General features: G+C 46.7%; 1 protein-coding gene across 2 annotated transcripts in view; it reads right to left on the bottom strand.

Moving 5' to 3' along the window:
- Nucleotides 1-17,442, bottom strand: part of PAPSS2 (3'-phosphoadenosine 5'-phosphosulfate synthase 2) — a 123,147-nt gene that overhangs the window by 59,975 nt on the left and 45,730 nt on the right. Inside the window, exon 2 of one of the 2 annotated variants that reach the window (XM_032883021.1) lies at nt 10,634-10,810. In XM_032883021.1, the coding sequence (XP_032738912.1) occupies nt 10,634-10,768 (135 nt within the window). In that variant the 5' untranslated portion in view covers nt 10,769-10,810. Of the gene's footprint in view, nt 1-9,157; nt 9,447-10,633; nt 10,811-17,442 lie in introns of those variants that run through there. The other variant, XM_032883022.1, reaches the window with a different exon arrangement.

Here is a 17,442-nt window from a genome sequence, read left to right as displayed (position 1 = left end):
CCGTCAGCATTGACCTCCATTTGGGTCAAATTTTTATTGTATGAAAAATGCACTGGTGGCCTGGTCACCTTTTACTATGTCTACGAATCACACTTACTACTTGGCTCGAGTATTAGCAGCTTTAGTGGAAACAAACCATTCTGTGTTTGCTGAATAGGAACGCAGTGGTGAGGCTGACAAATAAAACTGTTACCCATGCTTGTTGGGTCTGAAAACAGAGAAAATTCATTTTCCAATTACTCACCTTCTGTCACCAGAAGGGGGGGAAAAAGTGTAAGGGTAAAGGAACACACATTTGCTATCACCTGTCCTTTACCCTTTAAAAAAAAAAATGCTGGGAAGTATCTCTAAATAGAATTCATTATTGGGGCACCCAGGTGGCTCAAGTCAGTTACGCTTCTGACTGTTGATCCCAGCTCAGGTCATGATCTCAGGATGGGGAGATCGAGCCCTGCCTTGAACTCTGTGCTGGGCGTGGAGTCTGCTTGAGACTTTGTCTCTCCCTCTCCCTCTGCCCCACTCCCCACCCTGCTTGTGTGCTCCCGCTCTCTCAAAGAAGAAAAAATAAAAGGAGAAAAAGAAAGAAAGAAAAGCTTTCATTACTATTATCTTGAGATATTAGCACTAGGCAGCTGCCAAAATATTTTGCAAATGAAGCAGTAATACTAGTTACCTAAGTCTCCTTCCCTCTATGAAATAAACAACTTATTAACCACAGAGGAGCTAAGAAGATTTTAGCTTCTCCCGTGAGTAACTCTCTAAAGACTTCTTTCAGTTAAATGAGCTCCCTTCTGACTATTTGTTCATAAGCTTGCTTCCTGAGATGATGAGAGCCCGAGGTGAGCTAAAATAAAGCACAGGAACCCCCTGGAACAGGGCCTGTCACATTCGTGCTCAGTGCTGGAGAGGAACAAGTCGCAACACCGTAGGAATTTTCTAAGAAAACATGCTCTAGAAATCAAAACTCCTGATAAATATGCAAATCCCACAGGTGGAATCCTAATGTCCACGTTTTAGGAGCTCTCTTCTTATATGACTCATGTAAACACAATGGATAAAAAAGTATAAAAATTTTATACACAAAGTATAAAATTTTTTTTATTTTTTAGTAAGTACTCAAATGCATTGCTGTATTCCTGATCCCATGGTCCAAGAGCTGTAATTGCTCATATAATTTTGGAACGGCCCCTCTCTACTGGGACTCAGTGGACACGGTAGATTCACGTGGCAGGACCACACAATCATTATAATAGGCTTTGTGGTACTTCATGAATTTAGGATAAACAGAGATGGGTGGATTTGGAGGCTAAGCTGGAAATTCTAAGAACTACAGGATCAGAGGTCTGAGTAACTGACAAGGTCCGACTTCTACCAAATACAGTTTTATCTGTATCACACACCATATAATCACTGGCATCTCTCTTTTCTTTTTTTTTTTTTTTGATAAAATAATTAAACTGAGAAGGCTTAAGGGAGTGAGTGAGGTTAAGAAAATAGGTTGAATTTTCGAAAGGGATATGGGCTGCCCACTCAAAAAATATTTCAAAATAGTAAACTTAACATTTGGGGAACACTGGTTTTTGGTCTGTATCTCCAGAAGGTCAAAACAAAATGCTAGAGCTAAATCAGGGTGTAATCATGACTCATTGATAATCAACTCAGGAGTGGTGTTTTGTTTTGTTTTTTAATCTATGAAAAATATTTCCAAGTCAATAAAAGAAGAAGCAAAGCTGTAGAAAGAAACGGGTAGGGCCTCCTTCAAAAGGAATGTGCTACAGACAGAAGTGGTGGGGATGCAGTCAGGAGCCAGAGTTCCAACTCCATGGTAGGATCACCAACCAGCTGGCAGGGCTGACGGCCCTGGGCAAGCTTGAAAAAGCAGTGTATCAGTCACAATTACACAGGGCTTATTAAGATGAGCTCTTAATTTTTCTTCCAGAAGTAAAATGTTAAGGTCCTGTATTTAAAAATACAGTATTTTTAAAGTAGGAACAGCCTCGTTAAGCATCTGACTCTTGATCTCGGCTCAGGTTGATCTCAGGGTCATGAGTCCAAGCCCTGCCATTGGGCTCAAAAAAATAAAAATAAACAGGAACAACCTGAATTAAAAGTAAATCATTTAAAATTCCGGAACACCTGGGTGGCTCAGTGGTTAAGCGTTTGCCTTCGGCTCAGGTCGTGATCTCGGGGTCCTGGGATCGAGGCCCTCATCAGGCTCCTTGCTCAGTGGGGAGCCTGCTTCTCCCCCTGCTTGTGCTCTTTCTCTCTCTTTCGCTCTCCCTCTCCCAGACAAATAAATAAATATGGTCTTTAAAATTTTAGCTTAGTAGAGAAAAGGATTTTTTAAATTGTATGAGAAGTCAGTGGGAGAATTGTGTGGATTTGGACCCGTGGTACTATAGTACTTACTGACTGGACAGAAGGTGGAAAGAGTATAAAGGTTGTGGGTGGGGTGTTACAATTAGAAAAAGTAGATGCTATGTTTAGAAAAGACTTAATGACAGAGTTTGAATGGACTAAAAAACTATCATTAGAAAATACAAGGCTTTAGTAGCTACAGCTAATGACGGCAAGCCCAGATCCTAGGCGGGCTATTCAGTAAACCCTTGTTGAGTGAACGGAGTCTGAGGTACGTGAGGACGTGACAGGAACAAGAAGGGAAAAGATTTTAGAGACCTTAAGGAAAACAAAGTAGTGGACAATGGGACCAGGAGCGGGGCACTGAAAAATGAATTCAGGTTTTTAACAGTAGGAAATACATAATAAAATAAAAATTGTCGCCAATATCTCGGGTTGCTCATCTTGCTAGAAATTGGGAAGGCATGAATTATCCGTAAATAAACGATGACTGGGGAGGGAGTCAGTGAAAGGTTATGGGGATAATATCTCAGACTTTAACATAGGTGACGTAGGTCTCTAACCAAAGTCTGCAAATGATTTTCAAAGCACAGAACCCGCATACATTAAAAAGAAGTAACTGCAGTAGCACTACACTAGCTATAGATGCTAGGTGGATAAATATCAGTAATTTTCATAACAAAACACAGAAAGCACTTGCTAAGTAGATATTTACAGCAAATCTTAAGCTGGCATAGAAATGATCACCTCTAACGATGTAGCAGGTGACATAGTACATTCACGCAACTTTTAGAAAAGCTTTGTAACAGGTCACAGGCCATACAGTTTTATGGCCAAAAGTTAATATTTGCCGCTGGACAGATTGAGTTTGCTGTGTTTATGTGGCAGTCATGTTTCCTCGATACCAGTTACAGCAAAATCAACTTCCAGAGAAAATCTGAAATGCATAAAGACCTGCTGAGAAGGTTTTACAGGAAGTCACCCCAGCCAACGGATGGAAGTCACCATGTGTTATCAGAGGAGAGTTCAAGTTTGGGACAGTGGCTCCCTTACAGAGAGAAAAAAAAAATAGTTCCATCTTGCGCACCAATTTATGCTAAGTTGAAAAATTATCTGGTGACTGAAAAGGCATAAAAGAGGAACAAGAAGACCAAATCTGTACATATCCAATGTAATTGTTAACTGACCTTGCTGGAAAATTTTATTTCATATTTATTGAAAGCAAAGGGCGCTGACACACCAGTGTGAGTCTGAGAGTGTGGTGTCCTGTGCCTGGCGCTGGGCTCGGGGAGAGAGGGACCAAGTAGCTTGGGGGACTCTGAAAGCAGGGGGCACTGGATGTGCCTGTGATCCCAGACGGACCCCAGAGGACAGGAGGCATGGACAGACTCCAGCAGCCCCCAGAGCCCCTCAAAGTGCTGACCTGGTCACACCAGGGCAGGAGCCTGGTTCCCACACTCCTGGGAATGGCGGGGAACGTCAGGATCTTAGCCCCAGAACTGTGCTGCGGCTGCTGTGACCTCAAGGTAGCTAAGGAGGAGGACATGGAAAATGAAGAAGGGGCCTTTCAGACCAGAATACACTTGAACTGGACCAGCGCTAAGGAGGAGACGGAATGGTGCACATCTCAAAGGATGCTCACCCAGATAAGGTAAGCGCTCCCTCCCCAGCCCTGACATTTGTATTTTGTAAGGAGAAAGGATTAAATTAAATACTTCTGACTAGCAATCTGATTTTGGTTTTTAAAGCACTTCTTTTTAATGTGCTCCCTTTATAAGAATGATACAAGTAGGGAAGATAAAGGTCGCATGGGAAACCTTAGTGACACACAGGAATCAAGAAAAGGCGGAGATGTTTGTCTCCAGCACTGATGGTCTCGGTTACACACATTTCCTTCCATGCAAACAAATAAGAAACGCAAGTTATAATCTAATTAGAAACATCAGAAGCTGACAAGAGAAAAAGAAAGTACCAGGTTAAAATCCACAAGGAAGTAGGGACGTAAGAGGTAGGCAAGCAGGGAGGCACTTCTCTCCTGGCAGGAGCAGGTGTGAACGATTTCGACAGCCTCACGGGGAGCTGAAGCAGAAATTGAAGCCCGGAACGCACCCAAGTGGGAAGAATAAAAAAGCCTTGTCAAGCTAAGCCGAGGCTCGTGAGAGTCCTCCCCTACACGGACGAAGAAACCCACCTCCCACACGGACAGGCTGCAAGGACAGTTTGCCTTGGCATTGAAAGTATTCCTGCGGGGAGGCGGGGTGGGGTGGGTGTGAGAACTTGTTTGCAGAAGCTGGCCCTTGTGTGCAAAACTGCAACTCAAATTCACCTCACCTGGGTGGTCTGAAACACCTAAAGTGGTAAATTTAGGTCAAAGTGGTCCCAGACCCGTGGTGCTGCCAGAGACCGGGCAGAAACAAAACAAATTCTACCCCAAAAAACGGCCCTTCATCCTAAGCCTCAAAGAACCCCTGCAAATCTTTTTCCAGTGGTAATGACAAATACCCAGGCAAAAATAAGCAAGCACACAGGAGCAGACAGAGGAGAGAGAAAGGGAACTCTCAGAAAAATCGAGATCCTACAAGCACATTCACCGTTTAATGAGTTCTGGGGCCATTTGTGCAACAACAACTTACTGAGCACCTAGTATGTACCAGGTGCTGTGTCAGGTGGCTGGGCAGGCGTGTCATCACGGCTGTCCTGTGATCACCCAGGGGATGAAAGCTTTGTTGAAATGACATTATATTCACGTTAATGTTTGGTCTCTGTGTTTTCCTAAGATGTCCAAACACAAAGACTAAGGAGTGCCCGGGACTATTTATTCAAGGACTTTGAAATAAACAGTCCCCTCCTAGAGGACTGACATTGACACTGTTGATTCCTCTTCGGGTCCCCAAACCCACGTTCAGGTTAGGCCTAATGATCCTCTAAGCAAACTGCAGACTCTGTGCCTGGACAGAAACATGATGAAAGACACGGATACCGATCTCCGACAGAGCTGCATTTATCTTTAATGGCACAAGTCCACACAGGGGAGTCTGGGGTAACAGCATGAATTGGACAAACACTAATTCTAAGGCAGATGTGGAAACAGTTGAAGGCAGAGGAAGGGTGGAGAGAGGTTAGTCCTATAGTGACCCCTACATAGAAGGCCTTTCTAGGCCAACGTTGTTGGCAAGATCTTGCCGATCTTTGGGTTGCTCTGGTGTGTGTGCACTCATGACCGGCCCTGCTCTTCTCTCCAGCTTTTCACGACGACGGCTCAGATCATGACTTCTATTCTTCTGCAGCTGTTCACTCTTACTAAATATTCTGGTGGTTCTTATTTACCCAGCTTTCGAAACACTAGGACCTGTGCTTTCTGTTTCTTGTTTGACGAAACAGGACGTCGTAGTGGAGTGACTACAGCTACCACATACAGGGGACTTACTCGGGGCCTGGAACTGTGCGAGATACTCTTTAGTTCTTTACTCCTCACAACCTTGTAAGGGCTAAGGCATCATTACCTCCACTTCACAGATGGGTACTATGCACCAGAGATTACATCCTGAAACAGATACAGCAGGAGCATGAGCGTGGAAGATGGACAGACCTGGATTCAAACCCTGACCTGCTCTAGGCATGCTCCTCCCCTAGAGACGGGGCTCAGTTTGGCAGGGCACAGGCCTCCATGTGGATGAAATGAAAGACGGTGTGGCCTCTAAGTAGTGCCGGTTTCTCCTTCCTTCCAATGGATACTCCTCGAAAATTCATGTCTCGCCCTTTGGAGCATCGTCAAATAGTTTTCGAAGTAACTCCTATTAGAAAACTAATGTGGTATTGTACAGACTCCATAAAATAATAAAAGGTAAATAATCGCTGATATTTATGGATCATTTTAAGGTACCAATACCCCTTCACTCCTTCCCAACCACTGGCTTGCTTGATGTTTTGGAAAGTATTTTACTATCTCAGTTGTCTTTTTTAGATTGGTCGTCTGTCTCTGGGACATAATAACATTGTCCGAACACAACAACATTGCCTTGAAAAAAATGCTAATCCAGGAAATGATGCAAGAAGAAAGAATCGGGCCTTTGCCTTTCTTTCCAGTCCTGTGGAGGCAGACTGCCTCCTTCCTTCTCCTGGGTCTGAGTGCATGTGGGCGGGACGTTTGGTGGCCAGAGCTGGAGGTAAGTCAGGCAAGGGAGGGAGAGACGGATGGGACACAGGGTTGTCTGTGCTTTTCATGGTAAGGACACCGAGCCCAGAAGGAATGTGTTACCTTCCCTTATTAAAAAAAAAAAAAAAAAAAAAAAAAATTCATTTTCTTCTCAAGCTCTTAAGAAAGTCATCCTATAGTCGCTCATTCAGAGTGTGCCCCCCCCCAAAAAAAAATCCTGGGAAAGATGTGCTGTATTCATCCCGCACAGTAGGAGTGCAACAGATATTTGCAATTACCGCAGTGACCGTGGTGTGCAGCGACCACCCTCTGTGGACAACGCAGAAAATAGCGCAGGGATCCCTGTGAGTCTCTGAAAAAGGCAGCCCCGCCTCACTTTTAGGATACCGTTCTAGATCAGCACGACCTACTGCTCAACTAATGATTATCTCCAAGGCCAAGCGTGTGGACATATTTTGTCTGGGACCGCAAGGTTTCAGATACATGCAGAGTTAACATTTAAAAGCTTGAGAGAGGGACGCCTGGGTGCCTCAGTGAGTTAAAGCCTTGGCCTTTGGTTCAGGTCATGATCCCTGCCCCGCATCGCATCCCGCTCTCTGCTCAGCGGGGAACCTGCTTCCTTTTCTCTCTGTCTGCCTCTCTGCCCACTTGTGATCTCTGTCAAATAAATAAATAAATAAATAAATAAATAAAATTTAAAAAAAACATAAATAAAAGCTTGAGAGATTTCAGATGCATTTAAAGCTGGCTTCCTTTACCCAGCCGCCTCTACTGGGCCCTTCTGGAACTCGTGTTAGTATGCGGATTATAATCCTGTTGGCTAAATAAAAGTTCAGAAGTGCTGCTAGCTTTTTCAGGTGTTAATTTAATCCTACACAGAACACACACACACCCAAACAAAAAATAGAAGGCTTCAAATGAGCAGATAGGAAAAGCAAACCCTCTGGGCCCTCAAATTTCTCACTCTCTGACTGCACAGAGCCGGGCATCAGTTTTTAGGCCCTGCTCTGGGGCCCTCCTCACCGCAGGAGGGTCTGCTGACTGGGGTGTGAAGGAAAAGACCACCTACCCCTTCCTTACTAATGCCTGACAAAGCTCCCTATCAGAATGGGGAAGGGATTCTTGAAGCAGGCAAGAAGTACTAAAACCCCACTGATAGGCAAAGCCGCCAAGTGCCACCACAGCTTGTCCGGGAGAAGATACCATATTAGATGCGAATAAAACAGATGCTTTTCACTTAATATTTTTAAAGATAGTACAATACTGAGAGTCTCCGCACTTGAAAATCGCTCCTACAAAAGGCAGCTGGACCCCGAAGATCACTCTCGCTTTAGTTGATGCCGCCTTCATCCTGGACCTTCTTGCCTGTCTTATGTGATCGCCTGAAACGGAGCGCCCACTGCCTTTTCCTTGCTGCCGCCCCTGCCCAACCCCCTTCAAGACCCTCCCCCAAGTCCTCCTTGGCCATCTCTCCTCCCAGCCGGCCAGGAATACACCTCAAAGATAGTTCAGTGATAAGCATAATAACAGTAATAAACACGTACTGAGCACCTACTCTGTGCCAAGTTCAAGTGTAATTCTATGAGGGGGTGAACCCTCTCGGTAACCAGCATAAACCACCTGAGGCTTGCGGTGCGATAAAAGATGAACCATCCGCAGTCCGCCTGCGCTCTGAGACCTAAGCGAGGCTTGCAGCCCACCTCTGGTGTGGACCGAACGCTGTCTGCAGGGGTCCTCCCACCCGGAGTCAGTGATCACTGCTACCATTTTTAGGAAGCAAAATTAATAGGAGCCTCTATTGGGGGCACCTGGGTGGCTCAGTCGGTTGAGCAACCGACTCTTGATCTCAGCTCAGGTGATCTCAGGGTCATGGCTTGAGCCCCTCACGGGCTCGACGTTGGGCGTGGAGCCTACTTTAAAAAAAACAAAACAAAACAAAACAAAACGTAGGAACCCCTATTGCCAAGAAAGGAACTTTTCTTAGACAATCTATTTCCCAAAAGGGGATGGCCGGGATCACTTCTGGATTAAGCTGAGCCTCCTCAAAACAGTCCACTCATCTGAACCCACCAAGCCGAGGAGCCCCGGGGCGGACCCCGAGGTGCCGCCCGCTGCCAGCACCGCGCTGAGTCAAGCTGAAGGGCTAAGGGCCGCCAGGGGAGGCGGCTGCCGGTTCCTCCACGAGGTCTGTCATTAATGTCCCCTCCGAGGAGATGGCAGGCACAAAACCCCAGGGAGTGCCGCCGACGTGCGCCCAGCGCACAGACCCGGCGGAACCGGCCGGGGCTCTGGGCCACCCACGAGCGGCGCGGAGATCACACGGAAGAAAAGGCGGGTCCGGGGAAGCTCTCGGGGAAGAGAGGAAATCTCCCGTCCCTGCCCCTCTGGCTCGGTCAGGACCGCCGCGCGCGCCGGAGCCCCCCTCCCGGGCGTGGCGACCCCGGGCCGCGCAGGTTCCCCGGGGCGCCGGCGGAGACGGACTGCCCCACGAGGGTTGCCCCGCGTCCCCCCTTCCCGCTCTCCCTCCTCCTCCTCCCCTCCCTGCACTGGAGCCTCCGCTCCCGGCTACTCGCCCGCTCCCGGAGAAGGGGACCGGGTGCCCGGGAGCGGCGGCGGGGTGGGGGCAGGCGGCCCGCAGCCTACCGTCTTCTGCTTCTTGATCCCCGACATGCTGGCGGACTGGACGCTGCGCGGCGGACGAACGCTCGGAGCTCGACTCCCGGGAGCGGAGGTGCGGGAACTCTCAGCGCGGCGGCGGCTGCTGGGGCCCCACTCCCGGGAAGGAGGTATAAAAAGGCTCCCGCAGACACGTCGCACTTCCCTTGACCGGCCCCCTCCTCCCACTCCTCCCCCTGCCGCGCTCCTCTCCGCCCCGTCGGCTCCGCCAGCAGCGCCCAGCCCAGGGGACCCGGCCGCCGCCTGGGCGGGTCCCGGCCCGGCCCCTTACTCGCCCGAGCGGCCGCGCCCCGGCCAGGCCGGGGTCGAGTTCGCCCTCCCCTCGCCGGCGCCCAGCCGGTGCCAGCGCGCCCCCGCCTCCCGCCCCACCCCGCGCCTCTTCCAGGAAGGATTCCCGCCCCCGGGACGTGCCTGTGGGCAGGGTCTTCTGGGGGCAACCGCGGCGAGGGTTCCGGTTACTGATCCTGCGTCTGCACCCGGCTGTGCGCTCCTCCTGCGCCCCCGCGAAGCCATCTCGGCCTACTTTCTCCCCATCTTACTAAGAAGCAACTGAGGCTTTCAGACTTTCCCCAAGTTATATTCTAAGTGAGGGGCCTCAAACCCAGGCTTTCTACACCAGCGTCATCACCTGCGATGATAAAATAAGGGGCCCGGGGCTTACCTGCGCTCCCAAGCCGGCATGGCCCTAAGGGGTTTGAGTGCATTTGCTCCCTCTTGCTCGGGATAATGTCTGCCTGTCACAGGTGGGCCCGCTCAGGCCCAGCTGCAACTCACAAAGTCAAGTAAGCAAGGACAGCCCCAGAAAATGGCCATGGATAGCCCAGCGACTTTTCTCAATCCACCTCCCACCCCCAAGTATTTCTATAGTCCTTCTGTGGGTTCAGCAACCGAGAAGGGCTCTTCGAGGAAAGGGCAAAAAGGAGACCCAACTCACTGATGGCCTAAATCCTAGGAAACCAAGGTTTTATCCGAAGAAGGCATGAGGCCACCCTCTTAACCCAAAAGTCTGGGGGAAGCAGAGGTACAAGGGGAGGGAAGCTGTAATTAGTGACAAGCACTTTGAGGGCAGCTGCCGGGTCTCACCCCTCTTTGTACCTTAACTTCTTGAGTAATGCCACAAACAAATCAGTAAGACCACACTTTCTGAAAAGGAGCCATTAAGACGCCCAGGGGCCACACAGCTCCTGCAGCTGTGGTCCTTCTGTGAAGGGGCTGGAGAAGTTATTTCTTCTGAGGAGGTCAAGGGTGGAACTTTGGTTTCAGACCTAACTGGACTTCTGGACCATGGACAGCTTGCCAGACGCCTTCATGCCTTCTCCATGGCAAAGTGGGAAAGAAAATGGTCAGCAGTCGAAAACCAGAACCAAAACAAAACAAAAAACCTTAAAAGGCAGTCTTACATGTTTGTACAGACTTGAAATGTCAGTATATGTATTTTCTTACCCATTTGGAGTAAGCGGCCACCACTCCCGTCAACTGTGAGCAACTAGAGGGCACATACTGGATTTGAGTTTCTGTTCTGAACACAAACCCTTTGAATTCATGTGGTTTAAGCAGTAACATCCGTTCTTGTTTCATCGGAAAAATCCTCTTGTATCCATTCCAACCATATCTCGAACCCTGCCAGATGTAAGCAAAAAGGTAAATTAAGTGTGGATGGGGAAAGAGCAATTGGTGTGATTGCTGTGTTTTTTCACAGGACCTCTAAAATAGTAGTGTTTCAGAAACAGAAGGAAGTGGAGGGCAAGTATCTAAGGGTTAGTTTCTGGAAAAGGAAGATGCCAATGTCTAGACCTAGGAGAGGTCTTGAGATCCTTTGCTGTCCAATCGCCCCGTCTCCATATTTTACGGAGGGGCCAGGTCGAAGGAGAGATGGAACGGGACCCTTGACCTTCGTCACCAGCTGGAGGCAGAGGTGAGCCTCCAGCCTGCCTCAGAGGCTCCCTCCATGCCCTGTGAACTAAATCTCTCCACCTTTAGGTTGGCTAGTTCAAGATGCCACGAAAACTGCACACAGGACTACTTATCTCGTTTTAGATTTAACTAATTCTCAAGTAGTACTTTGGAACAGTCATGCTTTACTACTACTTTGGAAGCAGTTCTGGTGACATAGGCGGCCTTGCCTCCCCTCCCCTGGCTCCAGGCTGCGTCGTCAAAGACTCTTCCACAACCCAGGCCATCCGTTCCGCTGTAATTCAGCATGGCAACTCACTCAAAAGCAAACTAATCATTCTTTTTTACTTTCACAGGTTTTTTTTTCTTCTTTCAAAGGCAATGTCTTGAATTCTTTTTCATCTCACTACCATCTTGGTCCTAGAAAAGGACATTCCTTCCTATGAGCAACCAGTAGCTTAATTTTTGGAGTCTGTGATTCCAGCCCATCAGAGCCGAAAGAAGGAAGAGGGAGGAAGTGTTAAAGTCTGTCCATTCATAAGGACACAATCTCCATAAATTTCTCAGTAATGCTTCCTCCAAGCCCTCACTATAAAGTACTGTGAGCTACACTGTACCAATTTGTAATCCTTACACTAATTTGCATGAGGGGCTTTTTTCTCTACTGCCTATTTACTTTTCTTCCTTCCAAAACTGGCTGGGTTTAATAATTAACTTAATGAGGTGGTGGTTACTACTTGGTCCTTTTATTGTTTAGAAAAGATGGAATCAGTGAGCTCCCAAAAATAAACAAAGGAAACACATAAAGAACACCAGTGTTGGTGCGAGCTTTATGCCATAGGTTCTCCAACACATTTGAGGGGGGCTCATCACAGTTGAGGGCATCTAGCTTGGAAACAAGCTCCCCAGGATGGCCATTCCCAGAGAATGCAGCTACACTGCCCCCTAGTGGTCGCAATGGAAAAAAAGACCTTATTGTTGAAACCCCCTGATCCCCTTAACCAAAAATTAATTCAGGAGTCCCCTTGAGTCAAGAAGCCCTTAGAGAAAGTCGTCTAAAGGAGCCAAACACTCTTCCTAGGCATAGGTACTCCCAAGGGAAGTAAGATGTGATCCCTGTGTTCAAGAAACTCACAGTCAAGTGAGGGAGACAAACAGCGTCCACCTCCATCCCAGTCATTTCAGTACAATCCACGGCTGGGCAGGTAAAAACCTAATCTAACCGTTAATCTTCAACGCACATCTGAAGGGTTCTACTGTGGTGTGGGTCTGCTGACAGGAGTTCCCAAAACCACTCTCATTAGGTATCTTCAACAATTTCCAGTTTGGGATTCTGTACGGCCCATTTAAAAATTATGTGCCCTTAAGCGATGTGAGAGGAGATCCTTTCAAGATTTCTGTGTGCCCGTTCCATCCCTGTTCTGTCGCCTACACCTGAGTCAACAGGACAATTTTATAGATGTTTATCTTTCCAAAGCATCCATTGTCCTCACAGAAAACACTACTCTTTTTTTCACTTGTATGCTTTTCATTTAAGTCACATGAAAGGCAATAACCTAACTTCACTCACAGTTACAACTGGCAGAAATAGGTTTGGGGTCACATGCTATGGAGCTTAGTAAACAATTAGGTGGGGGGGGTGGGAATGCAGGAGACTGTGGGTATCTCAGTGCATCCGACGATCAGAGAACATTCATTCGGCTGTGGGTATCTGTCATTCTCTTTTCTAGAAGAAATGGAGGGCATGGATTAAATAGGCCACTCAGTTAAAAGAAAGGATGTTGTGGGAGCACAGAGGAGGGACATCCAGCTCAACTTTGGAAGACAGAGGTCAAATTTTGGGGGGGACAAAATACATGAGCTGAGACTTGAAAGAAGGCTAGGGTTTTGCCCACTCTCCCCTCTCCTCCCCAAAATGGGTATGTGTGCAAATGTGAAAGTGGAAAGGCACAGAGCTGCACGAAATCACAGGGTATGTTCAGAAAATTGTAAATATCTGTATGGCTGAGTCCGGGACATAAAACAGAAGAAGGGGAGAAGGTTGTAGGAGGGGATGCATGCCCCGTGTGACTCACAGCGATATGAATTCGCACGTTGTCTTCTTCATGCTCATCTGAGGGCATCAGCCAACGGGGCTGGCCTTCCAACTCTGCATTGGTCCATATGGGACACTTCTGCGTCCCGGGCTGAAAAGTCACTGTCCTGAGGGTCCCTGGTCTGGTAGGGGAGACGTACACAAATAATTCTAAGGAAACGTGATCCGTGCTGGAATAACGGCATATTTGAAGTAATAGGGAGAGGACCTCAAAGAAGGCAATGAGTGCTGGGCTAGGAATAGATTCTAGTGGGCGGTGATGGTTTAACTTGAGTTTCAAAAGGCAGATAGAAGGGGGATCGGTCACCAGGCTGACGTTCCTGCTACACCAGCACTCCCTGGCCTGCTTCCTGAAGCACCCCCAGCGTTCTGTAAAGACGCAGGCAGGGCACAGCAAAGCTGTCGCTAGCCGGGGTGCACAGCAGCCAGGACCCTCCCGCCAGGAGCCTGCCCACAGAGGAAAAGGCCACACTCCCAGGCAAAAGGGAGGCTCTGCCACCGTTTCTGGGGTAGAACCCAGTCCACAGTTTTGTTGACTCGTTGTGTTGATTTGAAGAGAAGAACATTTATGAGTACATACTCACATTATGCAAAACAGAAACATTTAGGGGAGTTAGGGAAATTCACTCCAAAATTCAATAAACCGCAGTGAAAACAAGTTACGTTTGGTCACTGGCTGAGTTTCCAGCCTTCAACCTTTGTTTTAAAAGATACTCAGCAAGGAGGAAGGTAATGTAGTCCCTGGCGCTAAGAGGCTTTAAATCATTAGAACAGTTTCTAACTAAACTTACTTAACAATTAAGTAGTTAACAAAGTATGTCCCTTAAATTATTAGAAAAATGTCCAACTAAACTGATTGAAAAATTTTAAAGATTTTACACTTATTTATTTGAGAGAGAGAGAGAGCACAAACATGAGAGGGGGTAGAGGGGGAAGCAGACTCCCTGCCCAGCAGGGAGCCCAACGTGGAGCCCAATCCTAGGACCCTGGGATCATGACCTGAGCCGAAGGCAGATGCTTAACAACTAAGCCACCCAGGCGTCTTTACACTGAGTGAAATTTTAAAGCACATTTTAAAGAAAAGACGGGAGAAGGAAGGAAGAAAAAAGAAAGAACAAAAAAGCAAAAAGAAATGGAAGTTGTGATATTTGAGCTAAAATTAAGAAAATGTCACAAAAGATGACATATTCAGAGAAATTAGTCCTACTTTTAGAAATCTCTTTAATTGTGAAAGGACAGAAGTGTCCCATTCAGAAATAACTTACATTGAGTTATATGGTAAGTGCTCTTTTCCAATATAATGGAGAAATGTGGTGGTATAATAAATTAATATTATAATTACTAGAGGATATCAGAGATACCACAAATGAATGGTTAAATTGCAAATAATTGGAATATAATATGTTGAGCATAATTTACTATGTCCTAAACCTTCTAAAAGGATTTTATACATTTCACATCATGTAAAGATAAGCAGTTTAAAAAAATCAATATAATCTCTCTCTTTTATCTAAAAAAAAAATTTTTTTTATCTAATTTTTTTCTTTTTTTTTTTTTTTTAGTAATCTCTATGCCCAGCATGGGGCCCAAACTCATGACCCAGAAATCAAGAGTCACCCACTCTTCTGACTGAGGCAGCCTGGCACCTCTCCAGCTCTTTTAAATAAAGGTATTAAAATCCTAACTTAGAGACCTCAGGTTTCCTGAGAGTATCATAAGACAGTTTTTATGGGTACTGACATTTTCTGAAAAAGTGATAGCTCTCTCTGTATATTTCTATTTTTCAAAGGTCTTTTAGATGCTGCTGTAACATTTAAAATGTTACCAGATTCATTTCCTAATCTTTATATAATATTTTCAGTCATCAGATACTAAAGGTACAAACAACTACAATCATAGGAGAAATCAGTCTTCTAAAGAAAAATGGGCAATGGTCCCATTATAATAAAAATCATCAATATTGGCCAAAATCGATATATGTACTGCCCTCACAAACTTATGCTTGAACCTCGAAATCCTTCTATTTTCAGAACACTGTCTTTTCTTAATTATATGCCTCCCCAGCCCCAGACACACACACACTTGTTTTTCTTTGGTTCACTTTTAGTTTCGAAAGACAATTCTGTTCTAGAAAGGGTGGGGGTGTTCTTCTGAAGCCCTAACGGTTCTCCAACTTTATAACTAACTTTATAACATTATCACTCCCTAAGGAACCCCACACTTGACTAAATCAAAGTCGGGAGTGGGGGTGGGTCTCAGGCATGGGTAGTTTTAAAGGTTTCTCTGTAAGACCATCAGTGGTTCGGAAAGGAGAGGATGTGTCAAGATGACCTCTGTTAAATCGCAGAGTGCTCCCCCCGCACACATACACACAGTTTCTCATGCCAGACGTTATCAAGCTTAGGACACAGAAACTACAGTTCTAGAAAGTTCCCAGGTGATGCCGGTGCTGCTGGCCCAGGGACCACAGTTCTGCAGATCTCTGCCTTAACAGAGGTCTCCCAACTTGCCTGCACATTTCAATTTGTTATAGGAAATTCAGAAAATAAGTAGAAAGAGAAGAAACAGGTGTGCTGGGAACACAAACTTGAGTAACATTGTTTAAAAACCACCCCACTACCAAGAATAAAATGTGTGGACAGGAAGGAAATTGAATTTGCCAGGAGTTCCCAGCTCTATTAAAATCTCACTGGAAGCCTTAACTGTGATGCCTTCAGCTGCCTGGGCTCCCTCCCTCCTTGTCAGTCTACAGATCTCTGGACTGGGGCTTCCCCCAGAACATGCCACACCCTAGGCAAGATTCTACTTTGCCCCCAGGTGGGAAGCCACTAATCTAGCCTGCTGGTTCCCCCACCACTCCATGACAAGATCCCCTGGGGTGCTTGTACAAATACCCAGTCCCGAATCCCACCCTCAGAAGGCCCCTGTGAGGTCACCTGTACTTCTAATTCTCACGGAGGATTTCTTAATGAAGCCTCCGTCCTTTTTATCCTCCCAGATGCTTTGTTCATTCAGAGTCCTTTTTCCTTTCTTGAAGGGTTTTTGACTTTAAAACAAGGAAAAGAGGGGTTCCTGGGTGGCTCAGTGGGTTGGGCCTCTGCCTTTGGCTCAGGTCATGATCCCAGGGTCCTGGGATCGAGCCCCACATCGGGCTCTCTGCTTAGATGGGAGCCTGCTTCCCTTCCTCTCTCTCTCTCTGACTACTTGTGATCTCTTTCTGTCAAATAAATAAATAAAATCTTTAAAAAAATAAATAAAACAAGGAAAATAATCTAGTTATATTTTCTGTGTTCCATCCTGAGTCCAAAATGGTCTTGACTGACTGGCAGAGGGCCAGAATGGGGAAATATTAGGTGTAAAAATCAGGTAAGACCTAAAGTATTGTCCCACTGTATCATTTTTTTCTGACATTATTCACTGAATCATTAACGTCTTCTTCTGTTGGTCTGGGGTGCTCCCCCGAGGAGGCACGGTGTTAGCTGAGGTTTCCCCCACCAGGGAGGTCCGCGGAGAAGCAGCTCAATTACAAATTATAACTTGGAACTTTTTGCCCGTTTGCTCTTCCAGATGAACTAATGACTTACTTTATTAAGCCCCCTTTCCTGCCCCCTAAATTTGTACAGGGCTTCTCTTACACATTTAATTTGGGAAGAATTGATAGAACCATCAGGTGTCTTCTCTAGCACGTGGTATCTTTGCTCTGGTCTCTTGAATCTCATGCCCATAGACATACCTTCCCATGGAATTAGATATGGAACTTCTCATCCTCCTCCCTTCTATCATTCTTGTTTTGAAGGAATGCTAAGGATTATTATATTCAATTACTTTTAAAAACTTGGTTATTTACTTAATAAAACTACATTCCTTTTCTACCCCCTGACACACATAATGGAGACATGCTTTGAGAATCGGGGACCTCAAGAACGGAATCCAAGGCCAGTTGAGGGCTCCTTCTGGGAGGGCGGCTCAGGTGCTTCCAAGAGTGGTCAGCCCGGACACGGCTCACACCCGCAATTGGCCCCTCGCCAGCTCTCTGAGCTACAGTGCAAGGCTGGGCCGGCTCCATGAAAGAGTTGTACACTGGACACACCAGAAGGATCCTAGGCGTGGTGTCGGAAGAACTAGATTCATGGCTTTTTGTTGGTCTAGCAGTTCCCTTCTGCTGAGCAGGCAGGGGATGGAGGCCAAGCATAGTCCCAGAACAGCTCTAGAACCAACCTGAGTCTTCTGCCAGGACCCTCCTGCTGCAGCTTCACTGTTGGGA

This window comes from Lontra canadensis, unplaced genomic scaffold (assembly GCF_010015895.1).
Source record: "Lontra canadensis isolate GAN:19392208 unplaced genomic scaffold, GSC_riverotter_1.0 scaffold85, whole genome shotgun sequence".
Taxonomy (NCBI): Eukaryota; Metazoa; Chordata; class Mammalia; order Carnivora; family Mustelidae; genus Lontra; species Lontra canadensis.
This window is presented reverse-complemented; position numbering and strand designations above follow the sequence as displayed.